Source organism: Lepisosteus platostomus, chromosome 1 (assembly GCF_059453375.1).
Source record: "Lepisosteus platostomus isolate fLepPlt1 chromosome 1, fLepPlt1.hap1, whole genome shotgun sequence".
Taxonomy (NCBI): domain Eukaryota; kingdom Metazoa; phylum Chordata; class Actinopteri; order Semionotiformes; family Lepisosteidae; genus Lepisosteus; species Lepisosteus platostomus.
In genome coordinates, this window is record NC_142611.1 from 72273180 (window position 1) to 72300551 (window position 27372).

The 27372-nt window shown below is 35.6% G+C and overlaps 1 protein-coding gene across 4 annotated transcripts; it reads right to left on the reverse strand.

The window, feature by feature from the left end:
* Nucleotides 1-26977, reverse strand: ncapg (non-SMC condensin I complex, subunit G). Of its 4 annotated transcripts, none has more exons than XM_088636660.1 (23): nt 26741-26977; nt 26003-26117; nt 24988-25203; nt 24327-24555; nt 23583-23728; nt 23242-23326; nt 22926-23118; nt 21975-22124; nt 19783-19923; nt 15630-15753; nt 14882-14971; nt 12611-12790; nt 9967-10062; nt 9532-9642; nt 9182-9301; nt 8540-8782; nt 8136-8317; nt 7574-7745; nt 6396-6566; nt 5051-5192; nt 3520-3570; nt 1139-1211; nt 1-235 (listed from the first exon to the last, which is right to left on the reverse strand). In XM_088636660.1, the coding sequence occupies exons 2-23, from the start codon at nt 26105-26107 to the stop codon at nt 106-108; spliced, it is 3150 nt and encodes a 1049-aa protein (XP_088492786.1). In that variant the 5' UTR covers nt 26108-26117; nt 26741-26977; the 3' UTR covers nt 1-105. The 4 variants fall into 4 exon arrangements, with proteins under 4 accessions (XP_088492786.1, XP_088492797.1, XP_088492774.1 ...); XM_088636671.1 differs by having other exon boundaries at nt 10000-10062; nt 26610-26748; XM_088636648.1 differs by having other exon boundaries at nt 26610-26748.
* Nucleotides 26978-27372: the final 395 nt, after the last annotated feature.

The window sequence follows — 27372 nt, forward strand, 5'->3', positions numbered from 1 at the left end:
TTCACTGGTTAAATCAACTTTATTTTTTAATCCTTTAAAAGCTGTGTTAAAAGACATGTAATGAGAAAAAATGCAGACTGAAAAATATATTGATTATCTGGACTGTTAAACTCCATTTGCTTCTCTATTCATCAGAGCAGTAAGATCCTTCTTTGTTTTTTCCAATGCTAATGCCTTTGCTCTTCTGGAGGGCCTGGTAACTACTTCATGAACTCCAGCCAACTCTTCTCCATCACTGAAGAAACAGAAATACATCATGATTTTCATTCATTTTAAAGTGTAATTAACAGAATCATAGCTTTGCAAATGTTTTTATCTTTGAATACATCTACTTTTATTTAGCTGATACTTTAACCAAAGCAATTTACATTATCTGTACTAAGTAGAGTCAATTTCATAATTGAGTTGTACAGTTAAGTAAAGAGTGATCTAATTAAGCTAGGAATAGTTTATTGCGAAGAAATATAATAGAGTGAAATTCAGTACAAGCAGACGAAGAGTACAATACAAGTTAACAAAAAATGAAATATTGAGATTAAAGATAAAAAAATAGATTTTAAGTTGTTCAAAGGTTAAGTGAACCAGGTCATTTTTACAAGGCTTACTTTTGAGGATTCAAAGGAAAAATTAAGTCTAAAAGTAAACAGGAAGCAAATTAAAATTCACTAGTACGCATGTTTCTTACAGTTGTAAGAAATCTTACTACTGAATCTTTTAATTTTGTATTAAGAGCACTTTATATAAATGTAAAATGAATTAAAATATAATCACTAGGGAATACCAGTGTTGTGTAAAATAGCAAATGTCTTCAGTAAATTGTGTAGTAACTTACCAAAACATATGTGGTATGATTTATGTTTACTAAAATACAATTATAAAAGGAACAAATGTTCTTTACTTCTATAAATACCAACAACCAACAGCTTCTGCGATAATACATCAACAATTGTTGTACAAAGTTGTACAAAAAAAAGGTTTTGCCATGAAGGCATTATTTAAAGTAATATTTTTTTCATACCTTAATCTTTCACCAAAAATGCATGAATTTGTAATGAAATATTAGAATACCTTTTTATGAGGTTAACCTTAGTTAAAATGAATGTAAGTGAAAGCTATTTAAAAAAATCAAATGCATTACCTTTCATCAGAAGCTTCATTTGCCTTGCGTGTTCTTCTTGAGGACGTACCCGTTGTGGAAACCTTTTTCTGTCCTGGAGTTCCAGAATTACAGTTACCAAAAATGAAAAGGAGCATCAAGAAAAATATAACTTTAAAGCACAACAGCACTTTTATCAAACTAGATGTGAATAACAAGCTTTAAAGTTCAGTCATGTTTTTTCCAAAACCAACAGTAACATAAAACTTTTAAAAAGAGACAGTTTGCCATGGTGGTGATAATAATAACAATTATAATATCACGTGTTCACCTCAAAGCAAGCACTGTTCAACAGTACAGGATAAACAATCAAAAGAAAATCTAATTTAATGACCTGGCTGGGGGTCATGTATAGCCTATTGTTTGAATGGTTTTGTTTTTGCTTTGTCCAAACATTAGATGTTTGTTTTTATGGGTGGGGGTGTTACGTCCCACTGTGTGGTCTGTGTGTGTTGTTGTATTGTTCCAAACTTCTGACCTTGATTGTTCTCCCTCCCCCATTGGCCCACCATAACACGCATTTCCGTATGACATCATCATCAATCAGCTTCTCAGCCAATCAGAGTGCATCTTATTCAGTATATAACATGGAGGTTTTCAGAAGGGAGAGGCCTTATGTGTGACTTCAGTCCCGCTTGGCTTCGCTTTTCGCTTTGCTTCTGGTTTTGCTTTGGCTTTGTTGGTTTGTTGTTTTGCTTTGTGCGTGTGGTTTTGTATAGCTTCGGCTTTGTTCTTTTGGTTTCTGTTTGTCTCTTGGTACTTTCGATTGTTTGTGTTATCCTTATTTTGCCATTAACTTGCCCAAACTTGTTATTGTATCAACCTCTGTGTTCTTTTGTACCCTGTTACTTGTCTACTCTCGTTTGTATTTGTAGTTCACTTGTGTATTTGTGTGAACTTGTGTGTATTTCACACAGTTCACATTAGTTCAGGTTATTAGGTTCATTTTGCACACATGTAGTTGATTCTTTTATTAGTCACACTAGTTTAGTACGGTTGAGTGCCGTTTGTCTTGTATGGTTTTGGATAGTCAGTGGAGGTTAGCTAGGGTGTTGAAGACGCCGAAGACCAAGTGTTTCAGGTTTTCTTTTGTAGTTATGTCAGCTTTCCCTCACTTTCTTAGCAAGCTCCATTTTGTTTGTTATTTTCTTTTCTTTGGCACCACTCTAGTTCCCTACCCCTGTGTGTTATTGTGTCTTATTTTGTACCTGTCACTTATTCACCTTAAAATTATCACTTTTTGCACCAACCCTTGTTATCACGCTTCCTAGTCCCTCACCAGAACCCACCTGCTTCCAACAAGTTATCCTAAATGTTACACCCCTTTACCCCTAGACACTTGGGGTCGTAACACCAGTGTGGAGCCCAAGAACTAAAGTATTACAATAGATTATTCTTGATTAAATCAATACATGCATCGATATTTCAGCATCAACATAGTAAGGGTCTTAATGAGCATTGTTAAGGAGAAAGACATACTGTACCAAACCTAATGAAATGATGACACTGAACAGTAAAACTAAGGCTTCTAACATCTATCAAAGGTCTGATTTCAGTCCTGTCAGCAACACTAATGTTAGCAACTTTGTGAAGCTGATGTTTGGAGGCCTATGAATATATATTCAGACCTGTCACAGTTTAGCTTTATGTTCAGTTCCATCTAAAAATCAGATAGATAGAAACTGCAGTTGTATCAATATCTGGTCTGCAGACAAATCTAAATCATCAGCATAGCAGTGAAATGCAAGTGCTTCATAATGATAAGTCCAAGAAGCAATATGTAAACTCTAAAAGGACCCAGCACAGACCCCTATGGAACTCCCCAAACACAAGCTACATCACATATACAAATGACTATTTACAAACTGTCCCCTGATACCCCAGTAGGTGCCAAACCAATGAAAAAAAACCTAGGAATTTAGACAAGCTTCTCAAAGGCGCTTTACTGTATTTCTACAATCAAGAAAAAATAACTGATTTCACTACCTTTAGAATGTGCATGGCTTAACAGATCCAAATAATTTTGTTACAGTAACATATTATAATGTTCTACAAATAAATAATAGCAGCAAATAAGTTACAAATGGACTATTTAAGAGCCCTCTGTGGAATGAAAAACCAAGTATTACCATGTTTTTCAGTCACTTCACTATACTCCTTAATAAGGATATCCAGATGTCTATACACCTCCTGCAACCTGTTCCTGCATATTCAGTCAGCCCCTTGTCAGGCCATGACGAACACAAAACACAAAAATGGTCATGTAAAATTAGACAATCTCAAGAGAACCAACAAGAGAAAATACATAAAGTACAATTAAGGTGTGCGGATGCATTTTGTTTTATAGAAGCTAAAAAGCTTACCTCTTTTAGCCTTTTTGGCACTCTTCAGCTGCTCTCCCTCATTCTCACCACCTATGGTGAAAATAGTGTAATTTTTTTTTTTAATTGTATACAATGTAATAATAAAAACTGAAACATTTTAAAAATAAAAAATGTACAATGAACTACCTGGAGACCTACAGTAATGTTTTCTAGAAAATGGCAACTTAAATATGAATAGATTTAATGAACAGTATCAAGTATTATAAAAAAAAAAACACTTTCTATATGGATTTTAATTCAAACTCAAGGTATGAAAAAATAGATCCAATTAATAGTTCAACCGAAACTCAAGATTAATAATTGATTTAATTGCAGGAAAATTGTAGATATGTCTGTCCAGGCTTAAAAAAGCAATATCATTTTACTGATTTAGCAATTAGAGCACGTACTACGTTTGACATCCTTGACCAAAAATTGCTAAATGACAAGAAATCCAACCTCATTTTGTTGCAGGTCCAACAAAACCACCTCATTGTGAGAAAACATACATTTAAATTTGCCATGTAGTTGTCCAAATAGTTAAAAAGCTAAACACTAGCATATATATGCCGTTAAGTAATACCACAGCAGAAAAACGTGCTTGTAAGATTTTCGGTATTAGGGCTGGGTGTTGGTTTCCAATAGCCATTAATGCTGGAAAAATGGTTTGGCACTATACAGGTCGGTTACATTCTTAAAATCCATATACAAACCAATTGTGCTTTGTCATTGTCTTCAAAATTTTAAGTCTTCATGTAAGTTTCACAGGGGTTAGATTTCACTTGATCAAATGTCTAAGCCAATGCCCCAGTATGACTGTGGATACTCCTGTAGAAGGTGCTAGCCTTCATTACTCTCATGCAAGGTCTAGAGGTCCTAGGACATCCAGTCCATGATTCCAACTATTTTATCCTGAAGGACTTCTTTTGAAGGAATTGGAAGGAGGCACTTTTGAAAGAATTGGGGTGTTAACTCCAGTGTTCGATTTAGATTACACACCAAGCACAATTCTAGTCTACACCCTATATTTCCCCTGTAAGTAGTGAATACATTTTATTGGTGAGTGTTTTGGGATGAAAGATGCTATGTAAATTCAAGGACTTAATTTAAATTTGATATCTTCCAAAATTAAATGGCAACAAAGGACGGTCAAAGAAAAGGGGCTGGCTCATGTTAATGTCCATGTACAGGAAACAGGGTATAAGAGCACATATGGGCCAAAGCTTTCTGAAGCATCCTTAATGCAAAACAATCACAAAACTTAAAAATCAAAAGAATGGAGCAAAAAGTAAAATATTTCTACCTCCTTTAGCCTTATATTAATATTAAAGAGTTTATTGCTGCAAGTCAATGTAAGATTCTGTTAATGCCCACTAAAATAACAATAAACAGTAACTTATCACATTACCATTCGCTTCACAGCTGTTTAGTCACAAGTTAGTGACAAACCAAACAAATGCAAACAAAAAGCTATTGGCAAAAATATTTGCAATTTCCTAAAAAGAATCTCTATAAATATCACAAATATTACCTTCTGCATTTTCTGTTGCACCTTGAATTGTGGAAATCTCAGCATCCTGGTTAGAAGTAGCTGAAGTCTTACTCTTAGTCTCTCGTTTTAGCTGATAGATAACCTTTTCAATTGCCTTTATACATACTTTATCCTTCACCTCCTAGAAATAAAAACAAAGAAAATTTCAACACTAATTTCAGACACTAGAGAATATTTTTTTAAAGTTCTGAACAGGGATGCTTCTACAAAAACTGCAACCCAACCATCACCCACACATCTGTAAAACAGTGATTCAAACAAAAACTATATGTACCAATACATGAAAGCATTGGTTCTACATTGGTTCCCTGGGTCTGCTAGCTTTTGTTCCACTTGATCCCATAATCACCAGGGTTAATTGGTGCTTTTAAAAATACTCTAGTTGAAGTATATTTCCAGCAACTCAGCACAATGAACTTTATGTATTATTTGCTCCCTTATTTTTCTGTAAACAGTTTAAAAGGTGATCAACTGATGATGAATAGACAGATATATATACTGCCAGATAGCTCTCACAGTGAATCTGGGTATTGCCTTCTGCCGAAGTCCAATTTGTTCTATTTCAGCTCACAAATCTGAATGAGGGCAGTCCTGAAAGTCACTCATTAGCACAGGGTTCATATACCAATTATAAATACAAGTTTTAAGAGTTGAAAGCAATTTTAAAAGAAGGTCTCATTTAGAAAACTGACATAAAATATGTCATGATTAAGAATCACTAAGAGAGAATGGCATCACTAAATCTTGCCACAATGAACTTGGTAAAGCAAAAGGTCTGTTTGAAACGGATCACAATGTGTGGCTCAAACGTTCTTGCAAGCCATTACTGAAACAAAATTCTGTTTGCATAACTAGAAAATATTACACAAGCTAAAAAAATGTTGATTAAATCAGAGTCAAAAGGTGAAGGTCTTTTCCAGGACTGAAACAGAAGGCACTTCTTTAACCAAAGTGATGTGGGAGTGTGGAGCTAGATACCAAACTATATTGCTAAAACGACACCTTGACTTCTTTCCAGAAACAAGACTGGATGGGTTCCTGCACTTCAGAACCGTTGGTACCAACACTCCCCAGAACCTTGGATCAATTACATACTAGCTACCATCAGCAAAACAGCCTTGTAACCTTTCATGTGTTTTTACTCTCCTCTCTGGTAGCATTATATAACACCTCTTCATTGCTTTCTTTCTGCTGTAACACACTACAGAATTTGCAAGAACCAAGCATCTGGAATGCATGCATCTCATGTTAAAATGTATTGGAAAGTCCAAAAATTAAATTCAATATGGTAATATTTCCTTATTATGATATGTCTAGTTCTTACCTGCAGGACTTCTTCCAAAAGCAGCATCAAGTCCTTGATGGACTCCAGGTCTTCATTATCAAGCTCTAGTAAACTCAAACACTTTGCATACAGCCTGATTTCTGGGGCTCTTGGGTCCTTTAAAATCTCATTACACAGTCGAACTGCTAAACAGTCATGAACTGTAAGTCCCTTTGAGAAAAAACATAAAAACACTGAGCAACCCAATTATGTTTTGAAACCTGAGTTTTAAAAACATTTTTGATAAAGGCTTTTATAAGATAGCATTTATCTTGTTATATTTTCAGACTCCAACGAACATTTTAATTCAACAAAATAATCCAGAAGTTTCTGTTCAATGGCATATTCAAATAAACACTGATGCTAGTTTCCAAAAACTGAGATTAGCCAGATTTAGAGGAGAAAAGTTAATATCGACTGTCCAACACTGAAAAGGTGATACTAAAAATGTTAGAACTCATGTTTACATTTTATAAAAAGATTTAAAATTTCCAAAAATGTCATGACTCCTTGCCTTAATTTGTGAGATTTATCAACCACTTATGCTGACTAAAAATAAATTATATTTCTCTTTTACAATATGGCTGGAAAAATACCAATAAACAAAAAATAAACCCATTTTAAAGCACTTGTCTGTTTTTTAACAACTGCTTTTGGTAAATGTTTATTTGATTATATGTTAATGATTATTTTCTGCATTTACATGATGCTTTTTACAAAGCAATCAACCTTCATTTGTCTGTGGATTTCACATAGCAGAGGAGCAGTTAGAGGCAGCTGCACTATTATAAATAGGGAATATGTAACTTTTGTATTTATGTTCAGTTATGATCCAGAAACAAAAAGGCACTTTCCATTTTAAAAGCACCAGAACCGAATTGATAAACATTGCTGTACATCCACCCAATTTATCACTAAAGGGGAACTGATCTACAGTATGTAGACTCTTAACAGTTTCCAATTGCAATATTGTCCCTCACCCAGCCTATTATTTTCTACTTGCACTTGATCTACACTGTAAACCAAAATACTGTATAAATACACAGAACATTTTAATGAGTAACTTTACTACTCTAATTATTCCACCTAAATTTCTTTTTTAGGTTCGGCAATTTTAAAATACAATCTTCTTTCATAAAAATATGAATTCAGTCAAAGCAATACAGTTTAAGACATACTTGATAAACTGTTTTCTTGTTGTGATGATTTAATCCACTGAGTCTTGTCAGGTCAACAAACAACTCTGCTACATTTGCGATATCCACTTCAGCTAAAGGTGAAGAAGCAGGTGCATTCAACAAAGTCTGTATGGTTGGGAGAAAACTTTCCTCAAAGCATTCTTGATTTGACCTATTGAATATAAAAATAAGACAAATTATACAATAAGGAACAACAGTAAGACAATGAAGTCTCGACATCTCTAAATTTAACATTCCAAGGAATGGACTTGGCTATATGCGAATTTGGATATTTGTAATGGTTCTCTGCACCAAACCCATGTGAATCTTGAGACTCTACTGTATCTACCAATCAGTCATATTATTTAATATAACCGTAATGGAAAACAGAATTTAGAATCTAATCATTTTCTTTTTTATTTTTAACCCAGAAAGCATCTTCTAAAACTACGTTACATAGTTTTAAACATAGTCTGTTTATAGATGGAAAATGTACTTTTCACATGTGTTATATTTAGCACCAGAGCTCTATGGCAAACTGTATGTATTCCATTTTCCATACCTGCTTGCATAAGCATACAGAGGAAAGAACACCCCAAGGCAGTGCCGAAGCCGGGTGTCATCTTCAGTCACAGGATTGTACCACATCAACACAAGGCGAGAAAGCAGCTTTGAACTGCTGAGTCTTCCACAAAACATCAGCTTAGCCAAACCTTCAGCAGTTTCAGTTCTGAGCTCTGGGATCTTGAAAAATAATAAATAAAAAAACATCTTCAAAACAAGAAGCATTATTTAAGCAACTCCTTATGTTATTTTAAAACCTAATAGCAATCAAAATGAACCAATACTGCAAATAAGTGGAAAACTATTAGGAAATTCTGATTAACTGTAGGTTAAAGACCAATTAAAACACTGTGTACAGTATATTATCTATATTAGTGTGTAAGATTTAAGAAGAATGTATACCTCACTATCAAGAAATCCAGAAAGTAATGAAAGAATGTTATTAACAGTATTTTCTTCTTCAGCCTCCTTAGCTGTTTCTCTACTGTCGTGATCTTCACTGGAATTCCCATTTTCTGTGCCAGAATTGTCACTTTGAGGACTTGAGGGCTTTCCTTTTAGAACGTCCATGCCATTCAACAGGAGCTGGTCAATCACAGCTTTAAGAGCACTTATCCTGATCTTAGGATCATCAAGTTGAGCAATCTGAAGGAAAAAAGGCCAATAATAAGCACAGTCACAAATGATAAAAACTACAAACTTGTGTTGATAACATCACTGGAATCATGTTAACCTTTAATTACAAATACCTTAAGAATATGTGGAATAATTCTCATAAAATAACATGGCATAAGACGTTTTATGAGCTTTTTAAAGATTTATTTTCAATTCATTCAGATTTCTTGTCCAGTATAAAAGTGCATATAGTAATATTTGGGATTTAAAATAAAACAAGTAAAAAGGGTATATAAATATATACTGTATTTCATTACAGAACAGATTTTTCAGCATTATAGTTTTAGAAAGAAACCATTTGCTTGCACATAATTTAACATTTTCCCCCTCACAAGCAGATATACAGAAAACCTTTCCCTTCATGAGTACCTGTAACAGTAGTAGGAGATGTCTGTTTGCTAAATCCTTGCTGTGAAGTGCACAGGTACCCAGGCATACAACAGCCATATTACGTACTGCTGGATGTGTATTAGCAATGCCTGGGAGAATCTAAGAAAAAAAATCAAAATTACTTAACAGTCAAGATACATTTCTTTTCATGTTAAAGACCTTTCATGTTAAAGGAAAAGAGTATTTAACATCAGTTTAAAACCCATTTGCAATTTTAGTTCACTGTATTTTTATTTCAAAATAAGTATACACAGTATTTCCCATACAATACTGCTAGTTTAAAATTCTGTACAGAAATCTGTAATTTTCTTACAATGCCCAAAACATACCAATGATTCCAGTAGACCACTCATGGTGGGACCAATTCCTTTGTCATTTGACATCTGCTTCAGGACCTCTGCACACATTGTAAGGCACTTCAGCAAAGTCTCTGGATCATTCTTAAGACCGAAACAAAATACATAAATGCAATATATATGGGAAAAACATATATTAAGAATCAATCATTGCTGTGTCTTTCCCTTTTTAGCCACTCACAAAATACTGGGTGTCTGATTCACACAGTACATGGACAGTATAACAGATGCGTAAAATTAAATATCCTTAATTTTAAATAAGAGTTTGGGACTCTAGCTTGGAAACAACAAATGTTTGTACCAGTTAAAGACATATTCCCCTTTCTTTATTTCAAACTAATATTACTCAATTTGGTACAGGTGTATTTATTGATATTTGTCTTAATAAACACATGGTTTGCTTTTTACCTTTCTGGTGATAAAAGATGAGTGTTCACTTACAGAGCTTTCATGGTTTTCTACAGACAGCCCCACACTTGGGAATTTCCAACCAGAAATCATTAACTGTTCAGAAAAAAAAGAATCTAACAATTATAAATGGCCTTCACTAGAGAAAGACAAAGGCATAGGAGGAAAAGCAAATATAAATATAAAGAAAGTGTAACAAATCCAACATGAATAGAAACATACATGCTCAGAAAAAGTGGTTCAAGATATTGTGAAATGAATATGCAATTAAGAACATAGGAAAGGTTATCATTCAGCCAATCTAGTCTATTTGGTTGTTAGTAGTTAATCCAAGAATCTCCTAGTTATATACAGTACTCCCACAGTACAAATCTACATCATCCTTGTTTACGCTTGTATTCTGTGTTCAGACGAACTTCACAAGGTTGACTTTGGTAATACCAAAATGAGGACATCAAATACTTGGATAAGCTCTCCAGTCTTCCATGGTTAAGACTAAATCTACACAGGTGAGCAAGCAGAAAACTATTAAGGGGTGCGACTGTAAAGCCAAAAGTGATTTTGAAAGCTCTGCAAAATTCTCTGGTTAAGATAGCAGTTATTGTTCATACATCTGGATAAGCAGCAAGAAATTCTTTACATAAAATTTCTCTCTTACAATATATTGCAGATATGTAGCAGAAGGTTTTATGGTCAGACAAGAAAAACACTGAACATTACATCTAGCACAAGCCTAACAGTCCATCGCCCAGTGGATTCCAAATGTTATAATAATAATAATAAAAATAATAATAATAACAAACTTTATTTTATATAGCGCCTTTAAAGGTGGCTTCTCAAAACGCTTTACTGGATGACAATAACAATAAATAAGAAGACTACAACAATAAATAAGGAGAATACACAGGATAAGACACAATTACATTATATAGTGGAGACCGTGGATGGTGGTACTAAGAAGAGCAAAGGGGTGAAGAATGGAACCAGTTAAGTAAAGGCTTTTCTGAAGAAGAGGGTTTTGAGTCTGGATTTGAAGGAGTTTAGAGAAGGTGACTCTCTGATATCCTTGGGCAAAGAGTTCCAAAGCTTGGGGGCATAACAGGAGAAGGCTCTGTCACATATACAATGTAAACGGGCTTGGGGGACAGTAAGGAGAGCAGAATTAGAAGAGTGAAGGTTGCGAGGTGGGGAGTAGAGCGATAATAGTTCAGACAGGTACTGAGGTGCCAAGCCATGCAGAGCCTTATAGGTGAGCATGAGGATTTTAAAGTCTACACGGAATTTGACCGGAAGCCAGTGCAAGGACTCCAGGACAGGAGTAATGTCAACACTTGCACTAGACCAGGTAAGGATTCTGGCTGCTGAATTTTGGACATACTGCAGTTTGTTCAGAGTATATTTAGATACCCCAGCGAGTAGAGCATAACAGTAGTCAATTCAAGAGAATACAAATGTGTTGATCAGCTTTTCAGCCACAGTTAATGATAGCATAGGGCGTAGTCTTGCGATATTTCTAAGGTGAAAAAAATATGTTTTGACAGTATGCTGCACATGTGGGTCGAATGTTAAGCCAGAATCGAATATAACCCCAAGGTTTTTCAATATTTGAAGGTTTTTCAAATGTTAAACGCAGTGGTGGAGGCACCATGTTATGATAATGTTCCACATCAGCAGGAACTGACTGATGAGAAGCTTCTGCACCTGAGTGCAGACGAGGCATAGCACAGTTGCTTCTGTCGGGAAAATCTGCTTAAGTGACCCAAGACAACAGCCACTACATTTCATACAAAAAAAAAGTGGAGCAAATCACAATACATAAATGCATTATTCAACTGTCTAGGTAACTTAAACATACCATAATGCATCTATTCAATATAAGCACACTTGTTCTTTCATCTTCAGCTACAATTAAGTTTGATGCTAAAAAATTGGTTAAATTCTTTGATAAACGAATTACATTGTTCACATAAAAGTATTTCATGCAGTTTTGAAAATGCCAAAACGTATACATTAGCTTGTTGTCTGCAATGTGTAAGCCATGCCATACATATAATGCCACAATAGCTGAGTCAAATAAAAGCACTAAGCAAATAACACTGTGTGCTTGGATGTTCACTTACTGTAAGAAGACTGATTATTCTGATATTCGCAGGTTTGCAAATACTAATATAGATACTTTATGGATCCCGTGAGGGAAACTGCAGAAACGATATGAAAGCATTGGCTTTGTCTCTCATAAGCTGTCAGCCAAGTGCAGAGGGGTGATACAAATTTAAACTATAGTCCTCAACTCTTGTTTAATAAGGAAATTAAGCCGGTTGCCGATTGATAGAAAAAACAACAATTAATGAATTCCAGCACCAACTCAGATTTAAAGCAATAACCCCATCATTCAAAGATTATACCCTTTCATTCGTGGAAGCTTTTGTGAGTGGCTAAAATACAGCATAAGCAAAGCATTTAAAAATATTTTGGAATACTTTAACTTTACATTAATCATAACTTCGTAGATTAATTGGCATAAATTAAGCTTTCATAGTTTAAGGCAACTCATAGTAAGAAAGCAAGTAACAAGTACAAAGCAAGAGAGCCTCCGCACCAAATTTTCCATTTTAAAAAGAAATCCACATAGACTGAGATTTACCTTCTCCACACGGACTTCTTTTATCATTGGCTCTTCTGGGTCTTTAATCAACTGTGTCCTAAGATTTTCCAACTCTGCAATTTTATCTTTGAGCTCAGAAGCACGATTGAAGTCTTGATCTGCAATACATTCTTCCAGGGTGTCTTTGGCTTCCATTATTTTTACTTTGATTTCAGCAAGCTTGTTAAAATAAGAAAAAGAAAAAAAAACAATGTTAAGACTGGCACTTTAGTGTTTCCTATCGTTTTAAAAACCTTTTAAAGTTTCTCCCACATAATATTCCTCACTTTCATTGGACTGAAGATCTACAATCTCAATACCCTGACCAGATGTCCCTGTTGTAATGTTTTGTAATGTTCTTCCATTTCAGATTTGTGGTTTAATGATTAGATAATTATCCTCATCAACTCATTAATCAAACAGCTAACTTCTGAGGGCGTACCTCATACACGATTATAGTTTATTAAAACTAAATATTAAATTGAAACTTTAAAAAATAATTTAAAGGAAGGTCTGAACATAGCCCTAATGTAAAGATTAACAATTTCCCAAAAGAAACAAGGAAAGGTTTTAAAAAATAACCTTATAACCAGCACTGGGGAAGACAAAAGATAAAACTGCTGAAAGGGTTTCAAAAATAGAGGACAAAAATAGGAGCAACTTTGAGTCACTGACTCAAAATATACAACAGCAAACCAGGTTCTTGATTACACTGGTCACTACAGAAGACTGATAAAAACTATACTCCAAACAGAAATAATGCAAAAAAATGTAAAAGTAAAAATAAGAAAAAAAATTAAAAAAAACAATAATGTGCGAGATTTCGCAATTTCAAATCTGGCAGGGCACGCACCCCAGCTACGCTTTGAGAACTAGTTACAGAGCTCATAGCATGCCAGTGCTGTATTTCTCATGTCGCATCACTCGCAACACAGCTCGGAAACAGAAAACAAGTAGGAAGGGAAAAGGCAAGTGTCTAATTTAAAGTTAAAAACCGAGATTTTGCATATGTTAAGAAGTGGAATGTTGGAGATCAGTTTTTCACCTGTCATCAGCTGTACACTCCTTTCATATACATCATCACTATCATTAGTAGGAGATGATGGAGTGTTCCCTGCATTTTATTATAACATTTTTATTTGATCTATGGTGTGTACAGTACTATATTTACTCTATTACTGTTTTCATAGTTCTTTAAACTACATATATTCTAATACACTTACAATTGACTTAACTTGTTTAAGGGAGGGCAATAGGATGGTCTAAGGAGGGGTGTTCTGATTATTCTCAATTTTGGGTATGCATGCTATGTCAGGAACCTAACTACTGTGTAAAATGTTCAGTTCATTTGTCATATGCACAAGTGCAATGAAATGCTTATTTGCATGTATGATTCAATAAAAAAAGACATTAAGGAAATATCAAAAATAAACACAGAACAGGAGCAGCAACAAGAACAACAAAATTAAATAACATAAGCAGAAGCAATGTGAAAAAAACTTCAGTGTTAATCAGTGATAGATGTACAGTTCAATAATCTGACATCTTACCGGAAGAAACTGTGAGACTGAAAATGTGAGTCTACTGTACTTTCTTTATTGGCAGTTTACAGTGCATTAATACCGGTCGAAGTGATCAATACACTCCTGAAATCGCCTGACTAAACCTTTCCATAGCTCTCATTTTCTTTCGGGGAAGGTATGATGGACATGGAAATATTAATTAGTGATCCAGCAATGTGTTGCATGGATTTCATGTCCTCCAGGATCAGGGGCAATTAGGGAAGATACTTTTCGCTTGACGTTAATGACAGTGGGCACATCTCTAGAGTCTGTGTGTTCTAAACTGAACAATTTATTGATATGATAATATCCAGGATCAGCTCTGAGTAACATGAATGAATTATTGCATATGCAACACCCCTCAATCATTTACTAATAAGAGGTAATTCTCCTTTACTTTTTGTACATTACTGGTCTGACAAATGCAGCCAGATCTTTTAATGTTCCAGAGATTTACGTTTCATAGCATGGCTTGCCTAGATGTCTAAAAGCATGTAAAAAAGATTCATTCTTGCTAGCATCATATTTTTTCAACATTCCTGTCTAGTGCAAAAACACATTTCAAGCTGTGTATTAAAAAGACTCAACAAAATACAATTATTTAATGCTTAACTATATTACTCTGAATAAAATGGTTTTTTTAGCAACCCTTAATGACCCCTCCTTCCTACTTTGTTCCTCAGTTTAATACAACAAAAGTTACTCTTACCTTGATTTGTCTCTTTCTGGCCTCATTTTCACAAGTAGGTTCACCGACAGCTACAATGGGCTCACGTACATCAGAGATGATCTCAGCAATCTATTAATTCAAATACATTTTAAATTCAGAAAGGTTATACTAATTTTCACCAATAAGATGACATAAATTATAAAAATCTTGCAAACAATAGGTTGCCATCTTGACACACTTTAAAAACAAAAGCAAAATTATGGTAATTGTTTATGCCTCAACTTCCAAGAACAACCACAAAAACTGAAGCTGGAACAATTTATTTCCATATTTTTTATAATTCAACACAGTATTCATATGACTTTCAAAACTTATCTTCTTGAAATTCATACACCAACTTTGCTTGATAAGTACATTTAATGAGGTTTTTTAATTACTTTTGAAAAAATTAAACTTTTTTAACACAAGGGCAACTTGGATATACGTTTACGTTTAAAAGCCTAGATTCTAAATCATAATCATTTGATGGGACACAAGAGCTTTCTTTGATTTAAATTTTAAAAGGGTCATTTTTTCTTTTTTGTGCGTGTATTATGGAGAATATAAAAAATGTTTTCTGTTTGTAACAGACAAGTTATTTAATGAAGGTCAAAAGTTAAGTTTCTTAATGAATGATAAAGATATTAAACTTGTAATTGTCATTACTCTCAATAAAAACAATTAAAGTACAAATCATTGTTTAATTACACTAATTTCTCAAAGTAAAATTACAAATTAGTTAACTTACTACTTGTATTCTTTTGTCATCATCTTTGAGCACAGTTACCAGCCTCTCAACAAGAAGTGATACAAGAGAGTTTGGGGTATTTGGCAGCACAAGCATCTCCTGGAGTACAGCCAGAACACGCTTCCTACAATACAAACAGGGCAAAGTACTATAAAAATGGGCTTTTCTAGCACTTAAGTTCAAATAAGAAACTGTAAACTGTATCTGAGGATACATACCCGTTTCAATAGCTCCAATACTTCCTTGTAGTTTATTAAAATAAAACGTTTTTTCAAAAGGTTAACTTGGTAAGACATTCCTCAGTTACAAAGTTGAGTAGTACACCTTCAAATTGTTAATAGTATATCTAAATTCAGTCTTACCTAATTATCACTTGGCAGACTTGGCAATTGTTAATGTAGGCAGGGTTGGGCATGATCAAAAATACAAGTACATGCTTTTTATGCTATAAAATGATAGTTGATAGCAGGAGGGCGAGAAAACATTTTTCATAAGAAAGTTGACCAATATGCACAAGTAAGCCCAGTAGCACGAATGATATCGCGTTCGGTCCTTTCTCTTATATTGCATCATCAACTTTTGTTCCAGAGTAATAACTTTCTTTTTCTTTATACTTATAATATTTGGCGCAACAGCTACCATGCAGCCACATTTTCCAAAAAGGTGTGGAAACATGCATCATAGCAGAAATAGTTCAAGTGGGTAACTACGTCAGCATGCGTGGGCTGCAAAGGAACAAGTAACAGGTTTATTCCATGCTGAAAGAGAAGAAAGAAAACAACGTTTCGGCCGTGGAGCCTTCTTCAGGTGCAAGCCAAAGAAGGCTCCTCGGCCGAAGCCTTGTGTTTTCTTTCTGCGTTTTGGCCCAGGGAACAAATGGATAAAACAAACCAACAAACACAATCTATAAAAGAATATACGAAGATGATAATTTAAAGGAATATATTTAAGTAATATCTAAAACATGGGTAGAACAGAAAGGTCTTTTGAAATGCAAAAGCAGCACTTAAATGTATAATGCAACCAAATCGTCACACTTCTCTAAATAGTCACTCATGTTAATCATGTTTTTTTGTTTTATTTTAAACAGAAAATTAAGAACTACTTTTATGTAGCTCTAATCACACAATTTTCAAATAGTGGTAACCGACAGATTAGTAGACACTCAACTACTTGCATGCATCTGTCACTTGGTGTTTTCTTTGTTTTATGTACAGCAAACGCTAGCAGTTTAGGGATCTGTAGTAAAATAGCTTAAAGTAGTTCAGGTGGGTAGCTGCTAAAACATTGTGTTTTCTTTCTTCTCTTTCAGCATGGAATAAACCTATTACTTGTTCCTTTGTAAATTGCTTATACCAAATGTGATTTTTTACAGTTTAAAGGTTTTTTGGACTCCACAAACATGATACCTAGTTTATACTACTAATCATATGTTATCATAGAATCCCACATTGTAGCTAATCACTGGAATAAAATTTTGCAGTACACTGACAGACTGAGCTTTTTTATGTAATCTAGGTGTTAATTGAATGCTCTTTACTCTCTACTGCACACTGTTGCCTCAAAAAGGAACAAAATATAACTGTTACAATCTGACTCCTTTATAAAATATTAAAGTTTCAATACATGATGTTGCCAGTAAATAACCAGGAATCAATACGAAGCAATCTGAAGATACTGAAAGAATCTTCAGTAGTCAGTAAGAATCAGTATTCATCAAATGACTAGTCATTCTCTGTAGTTTGCACCATACAGCCACAATCCACAAGATGTACATGTACAATACCTAATTTACATTGGTGTTATTTAATTCTGGTACTGGTGTTAATTTAAAGATGTTCGAGGTGACTGATATTTTTTACGTCAATATTTAAACGTCATATACTGAAGCTGAAATTGACACCTCAGATGTAAATTTGAGCCTCCATGGCCTCCATGACCTCGTGGATCACTGACAACCTGACAGGCAGGCCACAGTCTGTGAGACTTCAGAACTGTGTGTCTGAACAGGTAATAAGTAACACAGGGGCACCTCAAGGGACACTTCTTTCTCCATTCCTCTTCACCCTCTATACTTTGGACTTTAAGTACAACTCAAAGTCATGCCACCTGCAGAAGTTCTCAGATGACTTTGCAATTGTGGGATGTATCAAGGGTGAGCAGGAGGAGGAGTACAGAGGACTGGTCAGCAGCTTTGTGGAGTGGTGTGGGGTGAACCACTTGGAACTGAATGTAACAAAGACAAAGGAACTGGTGGTAGATTACAGGAGGAAAAAGGTCAAACCTACTCCTGTCTACATCCATGGGAGTGGCGTGGAGATGGTGGACTCGTACAAGTACCTGGGAGTGCACATCGACGATAGACTGGAATGGTCTAAGAACATCGAGGCCATCTATAAGAAGGGACAGAGCCGACTTTACTTCTTGAGGAGGCTCAGGTCCTTCAATGTGTGTAGTAAGATGCTACATATGTTCTATCAGTCGGTGGTAGCGAGTGCCATTTTCTACGCAGTGGTGTGCTGGGGCTCTGGGATTAGAGCAGTGGATTCTAAAAGGCTGAACAAGCTCATCAGGAGAGCAAGCTCTGTCATTGGGTCTGACCTGGACCCCTTGGAGGTAGTGGCTGAGAGGAGAATGGTGTCCAAACTAGAGGCCATCATGGACAACATCTCCCATCCCCTCTATGACAGGCTTGCAGAAATGAAGAGCACGTTCAGCAATAGACTGATTCATCCACGGTGCGACAGAGAGCGCTACAGGAGGTCATTCTTGCCTTCTGCCATAACACTGTACAACGCATCCACCTTGCGTCTGGGCAGAGGCAACATTGACAGTGACCTGTTTCTGGACTGAACACATCTACTGCTACATCTGTTCTCTTTCTTTTTCTTTTTCTTTTCCCGTTTACAACCGTTTTTTGTGCAATATATGCCAGGGACCTGTGCAATACATTTACATCTATATTTACATCTATATTTATATTCATATGTGTGATATGATTTTTCTGTGTACTGTTCTGTTCTAGTCTGTTCTTTGTGTGTCCGGACTGTGAGTAACTCTTGTATTGTATGTATTGTACTATTATTATATAATTTGTTACACTGTGGCTGTGTTGTCTGTATTAAGCTGCTGTTGCACTGCAATTTCCCTCACGGGATCAATAAAGTATCTATCTATCTAAATCTCACTATAAGATATTTATCTTGTACTTCATTTATAATAAAATGGTAAGAAAAAGTCATTTTTAAAAAGTTAAATGTTCTGAATTAATATACCAAGAAATAGGAAATTCTCAATTTAGAAAAAGGAACTTGGTATTTTGATAATACTGAGAGACTACTGTATTGTAGTACATTTACCGCATATTGAGCCCATGCCTGAATATACAGTAGGTGATGAAAATATGCATCATCTTTCTTACAAACACCTCCTGTCAATGGAAATTAACAATTACTCTTGAATTAAACATTTGTTTCTTCAAGTGGACATTGCTGACCGATTATATCATCCCTACAACTGAAATGTGATTTTGTCTCTTGATGCAATAAAATAAAACAAAGGTTGGATTTATAATATGAGAAAATAAACATTTATCTCAATTTGTTCTCTAGAATTAAAAAAAAAATTGCAACACCAATGAGAAAACACAAAAGTTAACAAAACCATTACTGGTGTCTTCACAAGGCAATTAAGCAAACGAGCCTTTACACATAACAGAACGAACACTGAATGCAGGTTGCAAGGATCAGATATTGACAATTACTGGGCAAACAAATATGTCACCAGTAGATTGTCTGAGAAAAGGCACAACTCACACTTAGTATAAGCATAATTCCATAATTCTAAATGTCTGCTAGTGGAGTGTGAACACGGTCCACAAAGAAGATGTCATATTTTCACAGGAAATGTACCCAAATTGCGTTATGGCCCAGGGAACAAATGGATAAAAAAAAACACAAATCTAAAAAATACAGAGCAAAGTTACTTAAAAAGTAACCTAGCATGGCTTGTTACCAGTACTTAAAGAGGCCAAATGTTCATAATCCTTAACACTGCCCATTAACCCAGAATCAAAATGTCCTTCTTAGCCATTGATGAAAGTGCCATTATTTTTTAAAGCAAACATTATCTGGTAAAACACGATCAGTCTTACCTTCCACCTTCTTCAGCAGTGTCCACGCAACCCACAAGATGAATAAGTTGTTGGGCAATAAACTCTTTTTTCATCAGGTTTTCTACTTCACTGAAATCTGACTTTTGCTTTTCATCCAGCACTGGGATGCTCTTTATATATCTGCAAAATCAATTTTTGTCTTCTTACATGGTGCAATAAATGGTGCAATTACTTGAAAAGGTTGAATGCCTACCAGACTATGCAGATAACATTAATATCCTTACAAATGTATCAGAGCTACAAAGTGTTCCACGGAGCGGGGGCTCTGTAGATAAGGATCAGCGCCTGTGGCTGGATGGTTGCCGGTTCAAATCCCACAGCCGGCAGAGGAATCCTACTCCCTTGGGCCCCTGAGCAAGGCCCTTAACCCCAAGTGCTCCAGGGGCGCTGTACAATGGCTGACCCTACACTCTGACCCCAGGCTCTCTCCCTGTCTGTGTGTCTCGTGGAAAGCAAGCTGGGGTATGTGAAAAGACAAATTCCTAATGCAAGAAATTGTATAGGGATAATAAAGAGATGATGATGATAGTCCTTTACATAGCCATGACGTGGATATATTCCTACATCCGAGCCTGTGGCTGGAAGGTTGCCGGTTCATATCCCGCGGCCAACAGAGGAATTCACCCAGCTGCTCCAAGGGTGAAGGGCCCTGCACTCTGACCCCAAGCTTCTCTCTTTATCCCTGTCTCATGGAGAGGCCGACAGAGGAATCTTACTCCGTTGGGCCCCCCAGCAAGGCCCTTAACCCCAGCTGCTCCAAGGGTGAAGGGCCCTGCACTCTGACCCGAAGCTTCTCTCTCTATCCCTGCAAGTTGGGGTATGCGAAAATACAAATTCCTAATGCAAGAAACTGTATATGGCTAATAAAGTGATCTTCTCTTATCTTTAGGTTTAATAAGTTAATGAGTTACTTTGCAGCTAAAACAATATTTGATATATTTTGGAACGGTGTCCTATTCAAATGCATGGATTGTACTTGGGGTATTCTGGGGGTGGTTATATACGAGTTAGAAAATTTTATATGGGATACCATTGGTATTTATTTTTTCCATTTATGAATTTTCATCTAACAAAAAGCTTTCAGTACATACTGTAAGTTAAGTTTCTAAATTTAAGGATGACAATATTTCCTACTCTAAAAGATTTGTTTTAACATTTAATATTAACTGATATTTTATATCACACATTGCAATTATCTATATAATTATCCTTAAAACAAACCACTTATACAGTAGCTGCTACTAGGGCTGGGCAATATGACCTCAATTAAATACCACAATAAATGAATCTTTTGCATATTGAGTGGCATGAGTAAGTGCTTGTGTTAGAGACAGCTGTTTGGCGGAATCAATTTGGCCATGAGTGCGCTTGTCAGCCTCTCTCTTTTCTTGGCCATGCACTCTTTGTATTCCACGACATGGTTGTTCCAAGTGATGAAACAAGTTGCTCGTGCTACGTTTGTCGGAAAACCGTTTCTGCGCCCAGAGTTTACATCTGACTTCTCTTTGTTCAGTATCCTGTTTGCTGAAGCCAAAATATGAGCCAACGATCGACAATTCATCTTTTTTAGATACCAGCTGGTCTTCATTTGTACTTGAGTCATCCCTGCCTGACTGGGGTTCAGCATAAGCGCTCGTGTTGTCTCACGCCCGGCACGCTTCTCTGTGTTTCGAATGAAGACTGAAGGCTGGATGAGGCAGAAGCATGTGACTGGATATGATGACTGGGTGTTGTAGTTTTTTTAAGGGGACTGCTCATGAAAGCGCACAGTGGAGAAAGCTTTTACCAAACATACCGACATAAGCAAAATTAGGTCAGTGAGAGATTCTTAACGTTGGCATCGGTAAATTTTCGGTATAATCGCCCAGCCCTAACTGCTACACATTCATAAAGTCAACAGGAAAATCATTTTTTCTGTAGCACATGCACTGAAAGTTTATGGACCAGACATGACTAACATGTCATTACCAGGGATGATCACCTGGAAGTCTACTGTGACAGTCAGGGTTAGCAGCATGTGTGGTTATGGCTATTGTAAATCTGCAACACATGCTTTGCAGCAGCTTGCAGTAATAAATACAGATAGATAGCGATAAGCAATACTTCGGATACTCGGTATATGTTGGATAAAGGCTTTTGGTAAATACAGGAATTTAAAAGATAATACTTACTCATAAAGGTACTGAGCATATATGGCTGCTTCAGGTAGTAGCTGCTCTAACACGTGTTCTCCCTCATCTCCCTTGGACTTGACATACTCACAGAGAGCCCTCCAGTACAGAGTGTTTTCACAGGTTAGGTTTTCTACAGATATAAGTTTCCTGTTGGAAGCAGTTAGGCAGGCTTATTAAAAAATAATAAGAGATGAAAACAGATCAGGAACTTTGAGAATTATATACTTTCAAAAGGCAGACCAAAAAACCACAACAATAAACATTCAACCAAATTCAAATTTCACAGATATAAATACTAAATGTTGCATTTTTTTCTAGACAAGTTTTAACAAGAGCTTTAAGGTTCATTTAAAATTTGAAAAATTTTACAGGAATGGTTAACTTTAAAACAAAAATCTTTTCCCCTCCATTAAAAAACGTACTGTTACGAAATGTTTACCAATTCTTTTTCATAATAGAAGAAAAACATTCTCCTTTTGAAAAAACAATATATTTTTCTTTCTATGCTTCTCAAATTGGGAGCACCAAATGCTAGCCAGTTCTACTTAAACACCATGCATCAAATTGTTTATGACTAAGTTAGAGATATCCCCTCATACATCTATGTGTGCAATGGGTTAGAGTGGGGATCCATGACGGTCTATAATACACTGGTCACTGAAGCCTGACAATCCAAAAATACCTTTGCTGACTCAAAAATGCCCTAGTCTGGCAATACTGGCCCATTTAATGCTCTGACCAGGATTCCCGTCAGTCAGCTACCCGCAAAATAAGTTCACAAATTAAAACTGTGGCACTATAAACGGTACCATATTGAATATTATTGTAATTGTATCCTTGTAAGCAAATACATTATGAAAACAAAATTGTGGAGAGGTGTGTGAAATTCAAGTTGAACAAAAAAAATAATCTATTGAGATGTCTAAGTAAAAATGAAGTTCTGAAGACCTGCTATCCAAGTTCTCGCAGTCTTTTAGAAGGTCATCAACAGATGATAATGAAAACATGGCATTCAGAGCTGCCACCGCTGCTTCTGGACAGTTCTCCACATCCAGCCTGTAGAGCAGCTCCAGAACATTTCCTTGAGAAAGCCGGAGCCAAGCCTGCAGGAGCTTCTTCTGAACAACTTCTCTTACAGCCTCTGAAAATAACACCCAGTAGCTCATAGTCATTAGAAGAATGAACAGATCCTAAGCAAAGTGTCATCAAACCCTTTTCCAAACTTCCTATGCATGAATCCATTCTACATGGCGATGTAATTCACCTGATCTATCGTTCAGTCCTTGCTCCAGAAGTTTGACTCTCTGTGCAATACTCAAAGCCCTTACATGGACTTTTTCAGCCAGGACCTAAAAAATATATTCCAGGTTAACTTACTTATACAGTATATCATCACATTTTGTATACTTATACAATTTTAAAAATGCTAAAAGAACAAGTGTGTCATGTACTAGTATTGCAAGAACAAACCAAAATCATTTATTCTCTAGATTATTAGAATTGCTTCAAAATTCCTTTAAATTACAAATTATTTTTTCAAGAATGTTAATGCTATGTGCAACACTGCTGAATCTGAAGCAATTTAAAACCTACAAGAAATTTTACCTGGTAAGCCAGTTTTCGAACGCTTTCCTTCACATCTCTAGTGCGTTTAACAATTTTTGGAAGTGTCTTGGCACAGGGAGCAATACAAGACAGTGCAGCTCGTCTCACCTCTGGGTTTGAGTCATTCTCAAGCAACAGCATATAGGCTTTGAAATGAAGAACAAAGATTATGCAAGCATTTGGTAGAAACATGCCACATTGAAATTTACTCTTCAATAAAAAAGGAACAGAAAAAAAAAATGTTAACGCACAAAACTGTTTAAAGCTTTCCATGACATATATGCGTCTACACCAAGAATACTACTGACTTAATTCTGTAACATTTTTGTATAGAGCTGGCAACTAGAGGGCATGTTAGACCCGCTTGTGTAACACTGATATCCTGTTGATGAAAAGCACCACTTGATGAAAAACACTATCTAGCAACAAATATTAGGCTTAATAATTTTTGGTTTACCTTTAAGTAAAAAAAAAATGCTTATAAAAAACAGATTTATATGGGGGAATTTTTCTATAACTTTTAAGACTGCATTAAAAAATGTTTTTAATGCAGATTGTCCACAAATCAAGACAAACTATAAGAAGCCTTGGTCAAGTACCACTGACAACTGCCATGTATCATACATAGCCCTTGAATTTCCCTTTACCTCCTAGATGAAATGAATAGTTAGCAGTGAAAGTGCTTCACGGAATTTTAAATCAAAATGTAGATACACGTATCATAAAATGAGTGATATTACCAACCATTAATAGTGGGGCAGTTCTCATTCTGTGGCTCTTGAAGTCTAGTCATGGCCAAAGCTGCTTGGATCCTGACATTTGGAAACTTGTCTTTCACTCTGATCAGCATAGACTCATGAATACGGTCAAAGAGGTCTTCATCAATTTGAGCATTTTCAGCCATGCTTCCCAACAACTTATTGATAAGCTGACAAACACGGAACCGAACTGCATGGCTGTTGGCATCGTGGGACTACGAAAATGAAAAAAAAAAGCAAAGTAAAGACAGCTGACCAACCTTTTTATCTAACTCAGGCATCTCATTAAGCCAAAAACACTCACAAAAACACATTTTTAATAACATAGCATGGTGAATTAGCATGGATATTATGGTTCAGAATTTGCTTGTGTGCATATTCCAGAAATACCTAGATTTATACAAAAAACAAAATAATTTGATATACCAGTTTAAGCAAAAAGCAGTAGTTCAAGTAAAAACCCACACTTTGGTGCACTATGGCTATCGTTGCATCATCCAGGTGGGGCTGCACACTGGTGGCGGTGGAGGGGAGTCCCCATTACCTGTAAAGCACTTTGAGTGGAGTGTCCAGAAAGGTGCTATATAATTATAAACAATTATTATTATTATTATTATTATTATTATTATAAAGCTACACATTCATACCTTTAGCAAAAAGGTAAACAAGTAATTCAGAAAAGGGTTTTCTTCTTCCTCACTCTCTTCCATCACTTCCTCATTCTCCACCGGTTCTTCAAAACTTGTAGCAAACTTTGCAACAAAGTCGATCACATTCTCAACAGCTGGTTCTCGCTTATAAACAATCATGGGGTACTTCAGATAATGAACAAACTCTTCATGGAAGATGGTTTTGTCTTCCAGCTAAACAAAAAAGTAGATTACATAAAGGAATTATCGTTTGCAATAGTTATTTTTACAATTATCTCTTAGTTAAGACTATACCATTAGCAATTGTATCCAAAACAAAAGGGTATTACAAAATATTTACAAGATACAGCTCCACATAGGCAATTTTTAAAAAAGAAAGCCAGCCAACCAAATGACTAAATGCTTACCACAGCACCACTGTGCCACTCTTGTATACACATGAACTATATAAATAAAATCTAGTGAGATATTGCATTATAAACAAACAAAAGCTTTCAACATTTTGAAATGGAAAATGAACAAAGCTTGAACAACAGTAAGAGGATCAGGTGATATTTACGACATCTCCATCCTTATTGCTGCACAGCGAAACATATTTATGTCACCTCTTTCTTAAGTGCAGGAACAAATCAAAGGTTTCTCTTAATTTACATCTCTAAATTACTAAATTTAATGTCATCTGCTAAACTAAGAATAAGAACTTCATTTCATGGGTACCTATAAAATTTATTGGACTGGGCCTTTCCAGACCAGGAGGTGAAATCCAATGTCTATAGTCATGTCCACTTTTTAGTTACAAATATGTTTTAATGAAATATACTAAAATGAATACAAAATATACCTGCTTTTTTCATTTCTAAATCTAACTGAAACCAGAAATAAAGTGAATCTCACAAAAAAGACAAGTGAATAATAAGCTTGCTGTCATTTACAGACGTTGCAGGTTTTAGCAATGGAAATGATGTGCAGTTAACAGAATAAACAAATTAGCAGTTAAAAATGAAATCATTACCTCGTTATATTTGCTCTTCAAAGCAGCTACGAGTTTGGCTTTGTTGTTGTGACCCTTCTGAGCCTTTTCATACGTCTCTTTAATAATATCCTTGATTTCCGTCATCTTTGTGTTGCTGGGGGAAGGAGAAATGTTTCACAAAGGACCAAATTAAAATGAAGAATTAGAATAGGGAAGAGGTAACAAAACAAAAAGTGTATATATATATATGCCTATAATGTAATTAACTAGTAACCCAGACTAGTCATCGGCATTATTTTGTTGACAATTCTCCTAGATGTCACCACACCTTCATTTACTACCACAAAACAGAGAAACAAAATCGATAATAAGACTTGTTTACTTCGAAAGTTACAATCCACCTTTAAAGCCATTTAAATGTATTATTAATATCGATTAAACCATATCTTATGGCGTAAAACAGGCAGTATATAGCAAACGTGTTTTGAAATAAAATCGATCAACATTTAGTGTTCAGATTATAAATTACAATCTTTTGAAGTGGAGAACCTATTTGTGTAACTAGATTGTCGACGTTGCGGTCGTAGTTCCTGAACATTATTTATTAACGAGCATAAACATTTACCTACAGTTAGGTTATCCTTACCTAAGATAAGATGAAGACCGAGAAGATGCTCGCTGTAGTTATTATATGTCTGTGTTTTACTCTACTGCCAGTTTTCGAATTTAACATCCGTTTAAAAAATAAAGACAAATTTAAATTCCGGCATGTCTTACCTCTTTTCCTTCCTCTAAACCGCCAATTTTCAAAAACAAGCCTTTTCTCGCGAGAAAGCAGACGAGATCTCAACACACCCGCCCCCTTTTCCTCTCACACTCTGTGAAATTGTTTCAAGGTACGTTTCACAAAAAATGTCAATAAAACAAAATATACATAATACAGCGAACTTTGAAGGTTTATCTGTTAACAGAATGTATTACAAGAAAGCACTTGTAAATTAGAAATGGCAACAGAATACTTGGGCTATTACAATATTTCTGGTGCTGTAGCGTCTACCCGCCGCGAGGTGGAGATGTAGGACAGTGAAGCTTTTGGACTGAGTCGGATGAGTACTTTTGTATTTTCAAATTCAAATTCGACGAGCTTTATTGGCATGACCGATGCATTACAATGTTGCCAAGCAGAAACAAAAAAACACTGTATTTACATTACAAACATATCACAGTACAGTTGCGTACTGTTACAGTAACAGTTATTTTAGGGAAGAATGTTTACCTAATCCCAGACTATTTCTCACAGTGCAACAGAAAGTGGATCTCTGTCACTGCTTCTCCCCGCTGGCAGTGGGAGCATAGCCTGTCCTCTCTGGGCATCGGGGTCTGCCTGTGTCCAGTTTCTATACTGTAGC

What these genes read in the sequence shown, in the direction of transcription:
- ncapg (XM_088636660.1), bottom strand. Translation starts at nt 26,107, where the DNA reads ATGACGGAAATCAAGGATATTATTAAAGAGACGTATGAAAAGGCTCAG. An exon ending in TGAAGAGCAAATATAACGAG is followed by an intron (nt 25,204 to 26,002) that starts GTAATGATTTCA and finishes TTTTTTGTTTAG; the next exon opens with CTGGAAGACAAAACCATCTT. An exon ending in AATGAAGCTTCTGATGAAAG is followed by an intron (nt 236 to 1,138) that starts GTAATGCATTTG and finishes CTGTTTCTTCAG; the next exon opens with TGATGGAGAAGAGTTGGCTG.